Source organism: Sus scrofa, chromosome 5, assembly GCF_054392235.1.
Source record: "Sus scrofa isolate SSC_HxYL_T2T_F1_AM1 chromosome 5, Sscrofa_HxYL_maternal_Yorkshire_Landrace_v2.0, whole genome shotgun sequence".
Lineage (NCBI taxonomy): Eukaryota > Metazoa > Chordata > Mammalia > Artiodactyla > Suidae > Sus > Sus scrofa.
The window spans coordinates 75,494,190-75,511,906 of NC_139387.1; the positions used below are offsets into that span (position 1 = coordinate 75,494,190).

Sequence of the window (17,717 nt, forward strand, 5' to 3'; positions counted from 1 at the left end):
GAAACTTACCTTGAGGCAAGCTGATTTAATCATGGATTGTACTTTATGCCATATTTATTATGCCCGTGTGTACAGTATGGTGAGTTTGACAGATGTGTATACTGTGTAATTGCCACCATAGCCAAACTATAATAACATTTCCAAAAAGTTCTCATCTCCCTTTGCAGTTATTCAGCAGCCCCCACCTCCAGCCCCTGGCAACCACTGATCTCCTTTCTCTCTCTGTGGATTAGATTACAATTAATTTTTACATTTAAAGAAATGGAAAAGATATAGGCTTTTGTTATTTCTAACAATGGAAATACAGACATCACGTTTTTGCCCATCTGAGAAGTAGGCAGAAACTTTATAACACAAGTATCTGTATCACAATAAAACTAAATTTTCCAAGTTTGTCATAATATGTGATGGATTGAATGTATCAAAATGCTTGGGGGTTTTTTTTGTTTTTGTTTTTGTTTTTTCAGAAAAAGGAGAAAAACTGAATACAGCTTTTCCACACAAAATTTTATTCTGTCAGTCTCCTTTACTGAGCTATATCTGCCAGTGGTTTCTGCCTTTATTGTGTTAATTTTTATTCTTTTCAAGGACTTCTGAAATTATAAATTCAGTCCATACTGGGATAACTTCTCTAATTCATTCTCATGTCAGTGTGCTTCTTAACCGAGATCAGTTTCTTTCCCTGGTTTCAGGAGGTAGAGACACGAGACAGGCAACAGAAGTGTGTGTGTAGAGGCCTGGCCACTTGCTGTGAGAAAGGTCACACAAGGCAGGACCCCAGCACGTGCTGCTGGGTCAAACAAAACACCTAAGATTGGTGACATCTGAGAGTTGCTTTCCAGCATCAAAACGCAAATGCAATACTGATTCTGTGTTTCCCATTCATTGGATGGTATAGCGATGTGTCACAGTCCTCCTATGACTCTCGGGTCACAGCATTCTGTTCTGTATTCTTTAAAACAATTTTTGTGATCTAAGAATTCTATTCATAATACATCTTTAGCAGTAGCCTCCTGACCTTTCTGCTTCAGGAATCATTTACTCTCTCCTCTTGGCCTTCAAGCCAGTCTTTCTAAGACCTTACTTTATTTTTCTGGAACTTTCGATGCTTCCATATTATATTCAAAAATCAAACCATTCCTTACTCAGCATCTTGAGTTATCTGCCAGGTTCTGGTTAGACTCTGCAAGGATTTCAGTCTGCACTGATTGCTTACTGCCCTGCAGACCATCTGTGCTCCGATTCAAAGCTACCTTTTCAGCTCTCCTCTCACCATTTCCTTTCATTGTGGAAACCCTCTAATCCAGTTACATAGTGTGTCCTCACATGCCCCGTGCTTTAGCATGTCACTTTCTCTTTCTAATTATCTCTGTCAAAGTAAGGCCCACTCAATTCCCATGTCCTCAGCCCAAGGTGATTTTCCTTATCTGCTGTATTACTTTAGCACTTACTGCCCATACAGTTTATTGGCACTTATCATTCACTGTTTCATCTCATTAGTTGGATGAAATCTTAAGTTAAAAAGGACAGACTCACCACTCAATGCAAAATCATTTATACGGTATCTCTGATGATCTCCTTAAACACCTAGTCATGGGAAGCTCTGCCATATTCTAGGCTTCCCAGTTCTGTTTACTAACAAGAGGTAATATGTTAGCGATTCACTTTATAAATCAGAATTTATCTTTGTGACTTTCCTCCCTTTTAGTGTCATTTGTGCCCTTTAGAGAAACACAGATTAAATATCCTATTTCTGCCTTCCCTGGCCCTACTGTTCTGATAGCGATTATCATGCTCTGTGGATAAATCTTTCTGGATTAATATGCCCTTTTACGACCCCACCCTATCACCTTTGTCACCTTAAATTGTGGCATCCAGAATTGAACCTACACTCCACTTGTCACCTGTCTACTTAGAGAAAAGTAGAACTCAGTGTTTTATTTTGTCTTGTTTTGTTTTGTCTTGTCTTTTTAGGGCTACACCCGCGGTATATGGAAGCTCCCAGGCTAGGTGTCTAATCAGAGCTGCAGCTGCCAGCCTACACCACAGCCACAGCAAAGCCAGATCTGAGCCTTCTCTGTGACCTACACCACAGCTCATAGCAATGCTGGATCCTTAACCCACTGATCGAGGCCAGGGACAAACCCGTGTTCTTATGGATACTAGGGTTCATTACTACTAAGCCAAGATGAGAACTCCCCAGAACTTGTTTTTTAATAAAATATAAATAACCATATCTAGTGGTTTCTTTCTGGCCTTGGTTTTTTTCATGTTTTCAAATTTTGATGCTCCCTACTCTAACCCTCCACTCACTTGCTTTGCATGCTGCTGAACTGGATTGTGGGGGAGCCTTAAAAATACAGTGAAGCACAGCTTTAAATAAGTGAAAACTTTGAAACAGTAGGAAATCAGCACAGCAGGTGGAAGTGGAGTCAGAACTGGAGGAGCTGCTGCCTCAAGTACACATGTGAAGAGGCTACTTGTGTCAGGAACTGCTCTGGGCACTTGGGATGCACAGTAAGCATGACACCCAGATCCTGTCTTCGTGGAGCCCGTATTCTAGCTGTTTCTGAGCAAGACTTTAGGCCTAAAAGGAAGACTGGCATATAATGTCAGAGTATAGAGTCACCAAAGCCAAAATAAAGGAAAACAAAACTGTAAGTGGGGGAGTTCACATTGTGGTTCATTGGGTTACGAACCTGACTAGTCTCCATGAGGATGCTGGTTCAATCCTTGGCCTCACTCAGTAGGTTAAGGATCCTCTGGCATTGCCGCAAGCTGGATGCACCATGCATCTGGCATTGTTGTGGCTATGGCATAGGCCTCAGCTGCAGCTCCGACTCATCCCCTAGCTCAGGAACCTTCATATGCTGCAGATGTGGCCCTAAAAAGAAAAAAAAAAATGTAAGTGGTTTAGGTACATGCAGTAGAAAATCATCAATATTTGAAAGCTTCTGGTGTTCACAGTCATGAACCAAGACCCTGGAAGGAACATAACATATTTTAAAAATTAAAGCTAGGAGCACTCACAGCATCAAAAGGTGGAAAAAACTCAGATATCCATCAACTGATGAATGGACAAAGTGTGATGTCTGCATAGGATGGAATATTATTCAGCTTTGAAAAAGAAGGCACACTTCTGACATCTGCTACCTCAGGAATGAATCTTGAGGACTTTGTGTTAAGTGACAAAAGCCAGTCACAAGAGGACACATACTGTGTGGTTCCCTTTACGTGAGAAAGCTGCAGTGGTCTGATTTGTAGAGATAAAAAGCAAAGGGTCGTTTCCATGGCTGTGGGGAAAGGGAATGGGAATTGTTTAATACACAGTTTGAGTTGTGTAAGAGGAAGAGTTCTGGAGGCGAGCTGCACAGCAGGAAAAGTGTACTTAACACTGCTGAGCTGTACGCTTAAAGATGGTTAAGATGGTAAATGTCCTATATCTTACTGCAATTAAAAAGAAAAAAGTTAATTTTTTAAAAAAATTGACAATCCATTACCTTGAAAGATTATTAAACTCCTAGAAACATTAAAAGAAAGCTTTTAGGAAGTTCCTGTTGTGTTGTAGCAGAAGCAAATCCAACTACTACCCCTGAGGATGTGGGTTCGATCCCTGGCCTCACTCACTGGGTTAAGGATCCATGAGCCATGGTGCAGATCATAGACATGGCTCAGATCCCACATTGCTGTGGCTGTAGCGAAGGCTGGCAGCTGTAGCTCCATTTCACCCCCTAGCCTGGAAACTTCCATATGCCGCACATGCAGCCCTAAAAGGCAAAATGCAAAATAAATTAAAAAAGAAAAGAAAACTTTTAAAGACTTAAGCCATAAACATAGTATAGTTGGGTAAGCAGACCCTACAGATGTGGAAGAATTGAAGGACAGTCATGGAACAGAAGCTTGTTAATATAAGCTAAACTGTGAAAGGGCCAAAAGGAATGCTGAACAGAGAGAAATTAGCACCCCGATGAGGAGCCATATTTTAAAGGAAATCTCCAGGCATTTGAGGTGGAGCACATCACATATATAAGTGAAAATAAGTAGTAACTCAGTGTCACAGGGCCCTTGGAGGACAGTGAGAAAGAAACTGGTTGAAAATTGTAGCTGGTCAAATATTAGGCCCAAATGTTTGTTGTGGTAGGAAACAAGATGAAAGTGACATTGGAAGAACCGGGCAGTGTGGAAAGGTAGTGAGATCAGAGAAGGGCTTTGGAGACTAATACAGGCCCGTGATTAAAGGACAGTGGTGACCCTGTACTTGCAGGTACAGAGCAGTAGGTTCATTAAAAACCATTACAAAGGAAGAACAAACAGAACTCTAATATTGGTTGTGGGGAGCAAAGATGAAATCAAATAATTTAAATATGGTCAGCTTGTAGATCTAGGAGTGTGGTGACTGATTTAAACGTTGAGAGGGAAATCGGTCACGATGGGTGAAAACCTTGACCTAGTGTTGACGTTTTACATTACAGATAATTCTGAGTAGCAGCCTCCTGGAGAGGACAGGGTGAGATGTTCAGGGACCAGAGTGTGAAGGTCAGGCATTTCTGGCAGGCTCGCCCACACGGGCTCACCTACAGGCTGGTTTTCACAGGACCTTCTCGGGGTGCTGTGTCTGCCACACTCAGACCTCTGTCAGAGAAGCTGGAGAAAACAATCACCAAAGGACTTTCCCACAAAATGAAACAGAAGAGCAAAAGAGATAGCCTCCCTCTGGGTAGTTAAATTACAAGTAAAAGAGGCATCAGAGTCATCAAGGAGGCATCCATAAGGGAGTCTGGATTTCAGGTTTATCTTAAATTGGAATAGATTAGACTGTGCCTACCTGTCCTTGACAGTAATTTGTCCAAAGCTTCTGATTCCCTCATTTTTTTCAACTGCTCTCCTTCCTAGTGTTTTCTGGATTATGGAATTTATGAAACATGATTATGTAATTGTTCCATTTGAAATACCCAGTTGGAGGAAGAGGGGAAAATAAACCTTTGTAATATCCATTCATACTCCTTTTCTCATGCATTTCTGTTAAACACACACACTTATCTAGGACCCAGTCTTAAGTTGTTCTTCACCATCATTCCAACACTGATTATACTTCTCATTTACTAGTAGGAGAGGGATCAAGGGTTCAGGAATTACCAGCAGGATTTTGAACTCCATTTGCCTTAGACATTTGCCTCCTGTTTCTGAAATTTGCTAGAAGCGGGAAGGGGACAGAGGAAATGGTCTATTTCTTGAAGCTCAAGTGCCACTGTAGAGTACTTTTAGAGACATCTTGATTCTGTTAGAGTTTGCAGGTCAAAAGGCAGGTTCAACTGTTTTGATAATTTTAACCCAGAAGTGGAGCGACTTAAAGTCAAATTTCTATTATTTCCTCCTCATCATGCAAGTCAGTGCCCTGTTAGTCATGTAACAGGGATACTAATCACTTTGAAACCTTCTCTGTCCACATTTTCTTCCTCTTCTTCCTCCTCCTTTTCTTCTTCTTCTTCTTCTTCTTCTTCTTCTTCTTCTTCTTCTTCTTCAACTGAGGAAAAAACACTAGCAGAACAAGGAGAGAGATTTGGCAAGAAGAGCATTTTAACTCTTTTCTCTGGCTTGTAGCATATATATGTTTCCTTTTTCACTCTGTGTGCTTGTATTACTTGCTATGGGCTCGTGGGAAGTGAAGTCAGAAAGTCTTCCACCAGCAAGTGCTCCTTTCTTTGCGGGGCCTTTAGTTAGTAAAGCTTTTAGAGTCAATGATTAATCTCCATCAAGGCTCATTTTCTTTGAAATAGCCATATTAGTGTTAGAATAGCTGACTTTGAGATTTCAAGTAATTGACTGATTAGAAAGGAACTATTTCAGGTATTTTTATTTTCTTCTTTATAGTTTTCTGTATCTTTCCCTTTTGCTCCAATGAGTGGATAGTACTTCGTTATCAGAAAATTACTTTGAAATTTTTCAAAGAAGCAATTATATTAAAAATAGGTGGCTACTAAAAATAAAAATTTTTTTTGCTCTTTGCTTTTTTTTTTTTCCACTCTAAATTCCATTCCCTCTGAAAAGCAGGGTATACTTAAAATTTTGTTTGTTTAGACACTTTTTAAAACCTCACCAAATAAGTTCAACTACAGATATGGTCTTTACTACCACATGAATTGAGGGAACAAGAATTTTTCTTATTCCCCAAAAGTTAACATGACTGTTCCTATTTATTAGCTTTAATATTTGTGCTTAGCCTCCAGAAACAAAAGAAAAACGTAAAAGCTGCTAAACATACAAAAGATACTGACATTAATCAGAGTTTACATGAATGTACAATATGTAATCAAAACATTTTATCCTCTTGACTATGCATGGCCTTTTTTAGTCACATACACATGTAGGAATCAATATCAGGAGTATACTTTTAAAATAGTTCTTGGAGTTCCCGTCGTGGCGCAGTGGTGGTTAACGAATCCGACTAGGAACCATGAGGTTGCGGGTTCGGTCCCTGCCCTTGCTCAGTGGGTTAACGATCCGGCGTTGCCGTGAGCTGTGGTGTAGGTTGAAGACGTGGCTCGAATCCTGCGTTGCTGTGGCTCTGGCGTAGGCTGGTGGTTACAGCTCCGATTCGACCCCTAGCCTGGGAACCTCCATATGTCGCAGGAGCGGCCCAAGAAATAGCAAAAAGACAAAAATAAATAAATAAATAAATAATAAATAAATAAATAAAATAGTTCTCTTGTGGCTCATTGGGTTAAGGCTCCAGCATTGTCACTGCTGTGGCTCAGGTTGCTGCTGTGGCACAGATTAAGTATCTGGCCCTGGAATTTATGCATGCCATTGGTGCAGCCAAAAAATAATAGTAACAATAAAATGGAAAAGACAGTGATGTGTTACTCTGTCACGGAATTTTAGGGGGTGAGAGCCTTGGGTATGGGAGAGAAAATTTGATTCTGTACAGTTCATACCTTATATTACCAATGCTCAGTAAAAAAACAAATAGCATCAGTGACAAAGTTTCTATTTGAATTGTATAGAAAAAGGAAAAAAAGACTATTTCCAAAATACACCTTATTAAAAAGGCACTATTCCAGTAGCTCAGACCTCAGTGCCGCATCCTATATTTTAAATTTTAGCATCTGAATTTTTATGTATTATATCATGCATTTTGTGAATGTGATATTTTACCCCAGAAATCAGCTGTACCACACTAGCTAGCCAAGCATATCATTTATAAAAATAATAAAAAAAAAAAAGTTTGGAATTCAGTCAAGTTGCTTCAACAGTGTAGAGTCATTCTTATAATTTCATTTTATGATGCTGCTTTCCTTAAGCACAGAATGGAACTCAGGTCCTGTCACCTTTTATCTTGCCTTCAGCAAAAGTTCTCATGACTTGGTCTCATTTATCTTTCAGAATAATTTATCTTTCCTGTGTCTTCTGTTATTTGCCTGCTCCTCAGTGTCTAATTCTGACTGTTGGTGCTCCGAAGTACAACACCCTTGTTGAGAAAGCACATTTCTCATTCCAGTTTGTCAGTCTGTGGGCTCCCCAAAAGGGAACAGTTGACAGCAATCAGCAGGAAACTGCAGAGTGAGACCATCTTGAACTCCTTCACCTTGAAGCTCATTTCACCACTTAACATACTTTTTTCAAGTGGTCAGTGGATATATTTAGACTATCATTATCCTTTCAGTGTTGACCAGAGCTTCATGGTATAAACCATCTGCCATTTCTTAGAATCTCTTTGAGTGGGGACCGTGGAAAGTTATACTGGGGTCAGTGAGAATCCTCTTCCTTCTAACAGCAAAGGCTACTTGAGAAAGCCTCATTTCCATCCTCATTTCCATCCAAATGGAAGTTTCCACCAAATTTCCATTTGTTAGTACTGCTTGTTCAGAATCCCCCAGACCTACCCATCTGAACATGGAATATCCTTGTCAGAATATTCAAAAGATAGTCTTCCACTTTGTGGCTAAACTAAAACTCTTCCATATGACTGCTATTGAGGCATAATTATCTTAACAAGAGACAGAAGCAGGGTTAAACTTGGGCAGTGCACTCTCAGATTCAGCATTTCCTCAGGTCAAAAGCTCAGGCCATTTATGTAGTTCCTGTAAATCAACTCTGTCTTCTTCCAGATGACTTACACAAAAGATGGGCTAGGAGACTACTTGTTCACCTACTTCATTCTTATTATTTAGTGAGTTTCTCAAGTTCAAACCACCCTCTACCTCCACCTAAATCCCACTTTCTTTGCCTTCTAGTTATGAACCAGAAAATAGTTAGCTAAACCACAGGAATCTTTAAAGTATAAATTGTTTCAAAGTATGCAGATCATTGCCAAATAGAGCCTGGACTGGAAACTTATTTGCACTGGTCAGATAATAAGATTTGTAGATGTTCAGAAAGCCCCAGAAACAGCTGGCTGATTTCCTAAATCCTGTTTACTTACATTTACAGTTCGTTATACATTCTGTACAAAAAAATATATATATATATGCTAAGTTTTAGTGGTGCCTCAGTTTTTCTGGAAGCCATAGAATATTTATCAAAAGAATGAGTTAAATGAGTAACATGTATCGATGACACGGTAATTCTTACTTTAAAAAAAGAAAGTCATTAGAGTTCCCTTGTGGCACAGCAGGTTAAGGACCTGGCATTGTCACTGCAGCAGCTTGGGTTGCTGCTGTGGCACAGGTTCTAGCCCTGGCCCTGGAACTTCCTCATGCCACGGGTGAGACCAAAAATTAAAAGCCCTTAACTGTTTACTTTCCAACTACAACTATATCTGGGAACTCGTAATATGGTCAGTATAACAACGTTATGCAGGCATTTAAGACCAGAATGGGATTCCCGCTCAGACCATTTCTTCAAGGGTGAACTTGGGCAAGCAGCATATGCTCTCTAAGCCTGTTTCATCACCCATAAAATAGAGGTAATAATAGCAGTAATTTGAGAGGATTGCTGTGAGGACTAAACAGAAGTCTGGGTGTTTTCTTTCTTTTGCAGGCAGGAAGCCCTTCTGGCCGCCATCAGTGAGAAGGATGCCAACATAGCTCTTTTGGAGCTTTCGTCCTCCAAGAAAAAGACCCAGGAGGAAGTGGCCGCCCTGAAGCGGGAGAAGGACCGGCTGGTGCAGCAGCTCAAGCAGCAGGTATGCCTGGGCCAGGCGTGCCGCAGGCTGGCCACTTGTGCTTTCAGGCTTCCCGTCTCAGGTCAGACTCTGGTCTGTGTCCAGGCAGTCTTCAAAGCAGAGACTTCAGGCTTCAGACCTCTGGCTGCAGCCAAGAAGTGCAGAGCATTCTTGGTAGGATGACTGGTTTAGAAGATGTCACATGTCTTATGAGGATGTTTTTTTTTAACTTTTGCAGTGGCAGATAAAATTAGTGAAATTAACTGAAATGAAAAAGGCTTATTTTTTACATCCAATCAGAGTCCCACCATAGAAGGCACTAAGTATATTTTAATGTAAATGATTTCCTGTTATTCAGGACTGGGTAAACTCTGAAGTTAAGAGCAACATTTTACCCCCTTTCTTTTCCACCCCAAACCCTCCTCAAATTTAATGCTTAGTACTTATGTAAGGCTTTTCATCTGTGAAAAGAAAGCTAAGTGTTTTATCTTTGATGGTTGCATAGCAAGGTAAATATACTTAATTAACAGAGCTATACACTTAAAAATGGTTAAATGGTAAATTTTGCATTGTTTGTATTTTACCAGTTTTGAACCTGGGGGTAAATTTTCCCCTTTGAAAATAAGGAGAAGGCTGAATTTTAACATCTGAGTCCTCCTCTTCATTTTCAAAGCTCTGCACATTGGAGGCCATTCCTGTGCTGTGCGCAATGTCCACTTCCTGCCTCCCAGCAGCTTCTCTGTCACATTTGCCAGCACATTTTCTGTACATTTCAGCTTCCCAGATTCCCCTTTTGCTTGAAGTAACCAGAAAAGAAAAGAGTTTTTCAAGTTAAGGAATTTCTTCTTTTCTGCTTTAGGGGATTAGTCATCAATTGATATAGCATAATATTTAATGTTCAAATTAACAGGAAGCGATATTTACACAATAAGACTATTTTATCTATTTGTTGACCATTAAAACTATTTACAAATAGACTTTATTTATGTGGCTCACTTTGCCGAGAAAATACCAGAAGAGGTCCCTTTCTGCAGGATGGGTAGATGACCAGCAAAAAACAACCCATTGCTCACTTACAAGTGAAAGATAACTTTTCAGCATCTAAAATAATGTGTCACAAGAGGAGTGTCCAGGAGTGGGATGCCTGTTGAGTAAAACAGGAAGAATATGCTCATTATTAGAGCCATCCGTCCAGTAGTTCAGCATTGAAATTTGTCTTGTCAAAGCTGACAGTGTGAATAGAGTTGTGGTTGCCATGGGCTGGGGGTGCAGGAAATGGGGAGGTAGTGGTCAAAGTGTGCAGAGTTCCAGTTATGCAAGATGCATAGGTCCTAGAGATCTAGTGTACAGCATGGTGACTACCGTTGATAACACTGTGCTGTAGACTTGAAATTCACCAAGAGAGTAGTTCTCAGATGTCCTCACTGCAGAAAATCAAAATAACAAGATAACTATATGAGGTGATGGAAGTGTCCACTAGCTTTCTTGTCGTAGTCATTTCACAGTGTAAACATGTATTAAAACATAGCCTTGTACACCTTACACAGACAGTTAATATATACACAGTTGATATTTGTCAGTTACACCTTAGTAAAGCAGGGGTGAAAAGCTGTGATAAGAAGTAGAAGGGTATTAAGAGAAGGTGTTAACTAGTTGGAAGTATATGTATTTAGCAGTATCAGTTCTCTGAAATAGGGACGCCTGACTATAAAGACATGTCATTTAAGTAGTTTATGGTCCCTCCACCTTAGGACACTGAACAGAATGAAATTTTAGTCCAGCAGACTATAGTACTTATCTCATTCGCAATGGCTTCTGGTTTCTTGTCTGTCCAAACTATGTTTTTATTAGGTGAAAGTTAGGGATATTCATTAATCCATGAATTTATAGCCTTGGGAAGTGGTAGCTTCCCATTGTCGTTAGTGTGGCTCTCAGGAGGCCTTCCTAGTTGTGTTTCTCTGCCCCGCTGCATGCCCAGAGTATCTGGGACTCTGGGAGCAAGGAGGAACCGATCTTGCTAAAGATGTTGTGACTCTGTAATTTCTCTAAGTGTGTGATGGGACTAACTTTTGGACAAGGGCGAGGCTTTTTGGAACAAGCACATGGCATCAGTGTTGTTTTAATTTAAAGCTTCTAGTCCTCTGGGAGTTCCCTTAATGACTCAGTGGTTAATGACCCGAACTAGGATCCATGAGGTTTTGGGTTCAATCCCTGGCCTCACTCAGTGGGTTAAGGATCCAGCATTGCCGTGAGCTGTGGTGTAGGTCACAGACAGGGCTCGAATCCTGAGTTGCTGCGGCTGTGGTATAGGCTGGCAGCTGTAGCTCTGATTTGACCCCTAACCTGTGAACTTCTATATGCTGCAGGTTCAGCCCTAAAAAAAAAAGCTTCTAGTCCTCCACTTGCTGGAATGTTCCTCCCTATAGGCCATTTCCTCACAAGGCAGCGGGAGCAGTGACCAGGCTTCCAATGAAACGGAGCTGCCCTTGCCCAACAGGCTCTGGGCATTCATATGTGATTCCAGTGATAGGATGAGGTAAAGCAACAAGGGAGCTCAGATTAAGTAGGGGTCACTCTCTGAGATGGTCCCAGTTTACTGGTCACCCCACCCCGAATCAAGGAAGGGGCCAAGGCCAAGGAACAATACAAACCAAAGGCTGTCTCACCAGGTCCACACGTGCCATGGGGGGTGCCAGCCAGTGCTCTCAGATTGTGAGCAGTGGGGGAACCCAGTTGTGACCACCACGCGCCCCACCGGGCCAAAGTGTGAGCTCATAGCCTCCTCATGTACCCGGCAGGAGATGGTTTTTCCTCTGCCATGTTTTCTTCTTCCACCTCAGGAATTTTATGGCCTGTGTGTAGTTGCCATCCATGGGAAGTCTGGCCATCCTGTGCACTACACACAGATGTGTCTGGGCAGGTTGGCCTCCTCAGGACAGGTTTGAGTTTTTTTTCTTTTTTTCAGTTTAAAGCATTGTAAGAGTGAAGGCTGACACTTACACTGATTTGACAATCACTTACTCTGAGTCTAGACAATCTCATTTACAACCATTTACAACTACAGTTTTGTAATCCTCTGTATTAGGGTTAAATATCAGATAATATATTCTTTTACTCCAAAATTTTCTAGGCATGGGGAATATAAAGATATGGTACTTGGCTTAAAGAAGCTCACAGTCTAGTGCCTCAAATACCAGTTGTGCTAATTGTCAAAAACTATCCTATAGAGAGAGGGTAGTCCCTGGCCCAACCACCTTTTCTGGCTGTCAGCCTCAGCAGGTCATCTCTGCCTTAAGTGCTGTATTTGTCCATTGTTTCTTGTCCATGTAGCATGTTCTTTGCGTCAGACATTGTATTAATGGAAAGTGAATAGCTTTCTTCCCAGCAGTGGCCTGGTAGAGAACTCATTAAGCCTCAGTTTTAACTCTAGTTCCTCTTTTACCAATTTGATGACTTTTCTGAGATTCATATTCCTCATCTATGAGGTTTATATAAACTGTTTATTCCCTCACAGGATTGTTGTGAGGGGAAGTAAGATAGCAAGCCCAGGCATCCAGGACCCACTTCCGCTCCCTTCCACAGACCCCGTCCCTGGCTGAGCCACACCCAAGAGGTGCATGTCGCGTGAGGACGGCCGTCTCAGGATTTTCAGGAATTACACAGCTCACACAGGGTGTTCTGTTCTTTGCAGGAAGCACATGCTTTTCAGGGCCATTAGGAGAACTGAGTTCTCCTGTGTCGTGTGAAAGAAGTGTAGCTTCTCTTGTCAGACTGGGTGACCTGAATCTTATATTTTCATCCTTGAGAGCATCGTTTAAATGCCCACCTGCCCAAAGTCATCAGCACCAGGAAAATGGTAACTCCTGGAGTGCGTTCTGTGTCCCTCACTTTCTGGTTCTCTGACTTTCCATTTGCACTCATGCCCCTTCCTTATATCTGTGACTAGTTTGACTTGAGAGTTAAGAGAAAAGAGAATAACTACAAAGATGGCCACCCCTTATCTGTTAACCATAATGTGCTGGGCACAGCTGCTTTATATGCATCACATCTGACCCTCACCACGACTCCAAGAGCATTATCCTCATTATACCTGTGAAGCTCCCGAGACTCCAAAGGGGATGTTTGGGGCTCAGTTTCCACAAGGTCTGAGGGTGGACCCAGAATTAGGACCAATTCTCTTTTTACTCTTGCCATCTTATGTGAAAATTCCAGCTGAGTGGTGATTAGGAAGGTTATTTTGGAATTGGAATAATACAAGCAGTGCTCTTCCATGTTTTTAAGATACTCATTTATTCCACTGAGAGATATGGGGGAAGGTCCTTATTTATAGGCCAACCCCTCCCTTCTCTTTCTGCCTCTGAAGAACTTGAAACAAAAAAGAAACAGTATGATTTGTCCCTGCTGGCTTTGAACTTGAAGCTACAAAATAACAGTGAAGTGTAATGTAGCACTTTTGTGTCTCAGAGAAGCAGTGCTCACTTTAGGAGTAAGTGCTTGGTGAGAAAGCACCAGGAAAGGCTCCCCGTGCTGCCTGCTCTGAGCATCTGCAAACCCCTCCTAGAAGCCCAGCCCGGAGCCAGCCTCCTGGACACCCTGACCACCTGAGTGTGTGGAGGCCTTTCCAGTTCAGGATGATTGCAGAGGAGAGTTTGATCCTGGCCTGCCCTGTGGATGGTGAAGAGATGTTCTAACCCTGCAGCTGTCCCGTGTGGTGGCCTGTTTGACCTTTACATGGTCTTACGAAAATCACCCCCCTTAAGCTCTGAGTACCCTTCAACCTTCGTCCCCTTAGGAGATGGAATTCACTATGAACTTTCCAACTTCTCCTGGGTGCTGGTGATACAAGGGTAAGCAAGTCAAACGTGGCTCTTGGGGACTTCCCTTGGTTGCAAGTTCAACCACTTTGTCCAACGTTTCTGGGTACTCTGTCACGTAAGCATTTTTAAGTCACCTAGTTTGACAAAAAAAATAGACTTCTTTCAATTACATAAAACTGAGCAAAAAAAAGAAATGTAAATAACTTGTCACTCAATCTCAGAGTACTCGATCTCTCCCATTTTAAGAGCTATAACTAATTTTAATTGTTTTTTTTGGGGGGGTTGTTTGTATTTTGTTTTTTGTCTTTTAGGGCTGCACCCACAGCATATGGAAGTTTCCAGGCTAGGGGTTGAATCAGAGCTGCAGCTGCCGGCCTGCACCACAGCCACAGCAATGCCAAATCCGAGCTGCATCTGTAACCTACACCATAGCTTATGGCTATGCTGGATCCTTAACCCACTGAGCAAGGCCAGAGATTGAACCTTATGATTTGTTGCCAGTTGGTTTGATACTGGTTTGTTACTAGTTGGTTCGATACTAGTTTGTTACTAGTAACCACTAGTTGGGATGGAAAATCCTTTAATTGGTTCTTATTTCACATTTTCTGAACGAATGATCAGTTTCCATTATTATCAGTAAAAGAATTATAAACAGATTGAGGCTTAGCTTGGCTGATGAAGGAGGCCTCAGGGATGGTGAATAATGTGTCCATACCTGTTTAGTGGATGAAGAAAACTTGGGTGAGGTACCCTGTGTCTATACTTCATTCCCCCAACTATAAAATGGATATTATTTCCCATTCCCCTTAGGGAAGTCGAAAGATCAATTAGCATCTTCACAGTGAACCAAGATCTTGAGATGAGTGGTGCATACCTGCAGAGCTGCGTGATGAGCTGTGATATCCTGGTGCATGTTTTGTGGAAAGGTGTCTATCACCTGAGGAAGCGAGCTGATTGTCAGACAGACGTGTGCTGTTGTGTGCTCCCTCACCCAAGCCTGCTTGGGGGTCTGGTTTCCTCTTTCACTGACCTGAGCCAAACACCCTCCTGTTGCTCCTGCAGCCTTTTCCCAGAGGCGCCCTCTCCTTCCTTGCAGTGACAGCAGGTGGTCCTGACTGGCAGGGGTAACCTTCAATTGAGTATCCTCGTAGACTTCCTTAGTTTCCTCCTGTATTACGTGTGTTTTACTCATTTAACCTCACAAGTCCAGTTAATTTCCCTAATCTCTAAGTTCTTAATGGAAAAGGGGGTACTTGATTATTGCCCCAAGTGTTTCCTATAGGGCCAGTATGAAAAAATGTCTGAATTTGGGAGTTCCCTGGTGGCCTAGTGGTTAGGACTGGGCACTTTCACTGCTGTGGCCCGGGTTCAATCCCTTGTCTGGGAACTGAGATCCCACATCAAGCTGCTACTCACACAGCCACAAAAAGATGTCTGAATTAAGTGACTCATACTGTAAGTCATTCCTTGTCTTTTGCTAAGTCCTGCCCGCCCTCTAGTTAACAGTTGACTAGTCTCCGAGGAGCTGCCTATGGTACATGGGATACCTTGCATGATACCTCTGCCCTGATCTGCTGCTTCACCAGGTAGCGCTGAGGGCTCTGACAGCCACTGACTGGGCCCAGGACACCAGCCTGTCCTGGAATCATGTGGTTTCCCATGGTTCACATTCCCACCTCTGAACCCACATTCACACATCCATGAGAGAGCTGGCGGCTGGTCCTGACAGTCAGTGCTCTGTCCAGAGACCACACTCAGAAACAGTCTGTCCTGTAATACGGGCTCGTTCTCTTTTACTTCCTTTATTTTGGACTCTTTTACTCCCCTGTTATTAGTGAAGAGAGCATGTGTCTAGGTTAGCGCCTTTCTTGTTTTGACTGTAGACCTTTTCCCCCACATTTTAGGGGGGTGACTGTTGACCCATCTTTAAAGAGAAATATGTCATCTATGTTTTCCGACTCGTGGTGTTGAAGGCTGCCGTCTGTTATAGTAGTGTGATGTGCTAGCTCTGAACTTGGAGTTGAAAGGCACCTTTGTCATAACCACTCCACGCACTTGGAACTTTCCAAATAAATCATCCTTTGGACTGAAATTTCTCATGCTTATTCACGGTCCAGAGAACAAGTTTTTTGAAAGTTCAATAAATTCCCTTTGTTTGATACTAAGAATTATGACAAAATATCATTTGTTCCAACTCCAGCTTTGGTGCATATGTAGAAAATGGTGCTTTAGGAGTTCCCATTGTGGTACAGTGGAAACAAATCCAGCTGATACCCATGAGGATTCAGGTTCAATCCCTGGCCTCGCTCAGTGGATGGGGGATCCAGCATTGCTGAGAACTGTGGTATAAGTCACAGACGCATCTTGGATCCTGCATTGCTGTGACTATGGTATAGGCCGGCAGCTGTAGCTCCAATTTGACCCCTAGCCTGGGAACTTCCATGTACCTCAGGTTCAGCCCTAAAAAGCGAGAGAGAGAGAAAGGAAGAAAGAAAAAAGGAAAGAAGAAAGAAAGAGAAAGAAAAAAAGAAAGAAAGAGGAGTTCCCGTCATGGCGCAGTGGTTAACGAATCCGACTAGGAACCATGAGGTTGCGGGTTTGGTCCCTGCCCTTGCTCAGTGGGTTAACGATCCGGCATTGCTGTGAGCTGTGGTGTAGGTTGCAGACGCGGCTCGGATCCCATGTTGCTGTGGCTCTGGCGTAGGCCAGTGGCTACAGCTCCAATTCGACCCCTAGCCTGGGAACCTCCATATTGCTGCAGGAGCGGCCCAAGAAATAGCAAAAAGACAAAGGAAAGAGAGAGAGAGAGAGAAGAAAGAAAGAAAATGCCAATTTAATATTGATCCTAAGCAAGCCAAGTGTGAATCATTTTATTTTGTTTGAAATGTGTTTTCTTCTGCCTATCTCATAGTTTTCAGTAAAGACTATAGACTGTTGTTTTGTGTATTAATATGTGATTTGTTTTTATTTACTAAGTTTGGGGAGGAAATGGCTAACACTGTTCTAATACATTGAAAGAAGGAAAAAAAAAAAAACAGATGAGGCTTTCAGATTTTTGGCCCCAGGCCCTGACACATCTATTGGAGCGACAAGTTGGAACACCTTACCTGTCAGACTTACTGTTGGCTCTCCAAGGTATGCCTAGGTTGTCTCTAAACAAAGCTAATTCAGTGTGAAGATGTGCCAGCAATCTGCTAATGTGAACCCAGCTAACGAATGTCACCATTTTGGATTTATCACTTTTTTTTCCTGAAAGGAAAAAAATGTTGTATGAAAAATCCTGTTAACTAGCCAGGAAAATAGACATTACTATTACTCATTTAAAGCCTTTTCCTAATGAGTGAAATCCTTCATGAAAGTTTGTTGCCAGTAAGAATGATGGAGAATCAGCCTTGAAAGCCACACCATAATGCAGAATCCCAGGTCCCTTCGTTCTGTGTTGCAACAATGAGCCAGAGAAAGACATGCATCCAGTTGGTTCCCTTCAATGCTTCCTACAGCAGTTCTCCCTTCCTTTGCCCTTCCCTGCTTCTGAGTCAACAGAGGACCGAGTATTCTTAGGGAGGCAGGAACCTGAGAGGCTTAAAATGGGAGGCATATGACGGCAGAGGGTGCTTCTGCACGTGGACATTAAGGTGCATCCTGAAATAACTACGTGGTTAGGGTGTTGTGTAGCTGTGATCCCCGATGCAGACTTCGTGCTTTGGACAAGTAAACTATCAAAGAGAAGTGCATCACAAAGACTGATTATTTTCAAGCCAAATATTAACTATATTAGGGAGTATTCTGTGTGATAT

At 42.1% G+C, this 17,717-nt stretch overlaps 1 protein-coding gene and 1 long non-coding RNA gene across 30 annotated transcripts in view; one reads left to right on the top strand and one right to left on the bottom strand.

Annotated features, from left to right (window-relative positions):
• The window catches only part of ERC1 (ELKS/RAB6-interacting/CAST family member 1), a 359,940-nt gene that overhangs the window by 255,885 nt on the left and 86,338 nt on the right, over positions 1 to 17,717 (top strand). For all 29 annotated transcript variants that reach the window (XR_014804001.1, XR_014804004.1, XR_002344313.2 and 26 more), the window contains one exon: positions 8,980 to 9,124. Coding sequence is in view for 15 of the 29 variants with exons in the window: in XM_084957042.1 (XP_084813168.1) it covers positions 8,980 to 9,124 (145 nt within the window). In the remaining 14 variants the exon portion in view is untranslated. The remainder of the gene's footprint in view (positions 1 to 8,979; positions 9,125 to 17,717) is intronic.
• LOC146403460 (uncharacterized) lies at positions 13,231 to 16,456 on the bottom strand. The gene is made up of 2 exons (XR_014804013.1): positions 14,342 to 16,456; positions 13,231 to 14,295 (listed from the first exon to the last, which is right to left on the bottom strand). It is a non-coding gene; the product is annotated as an uncharacterized LOC146403460 (long non-coding RNA).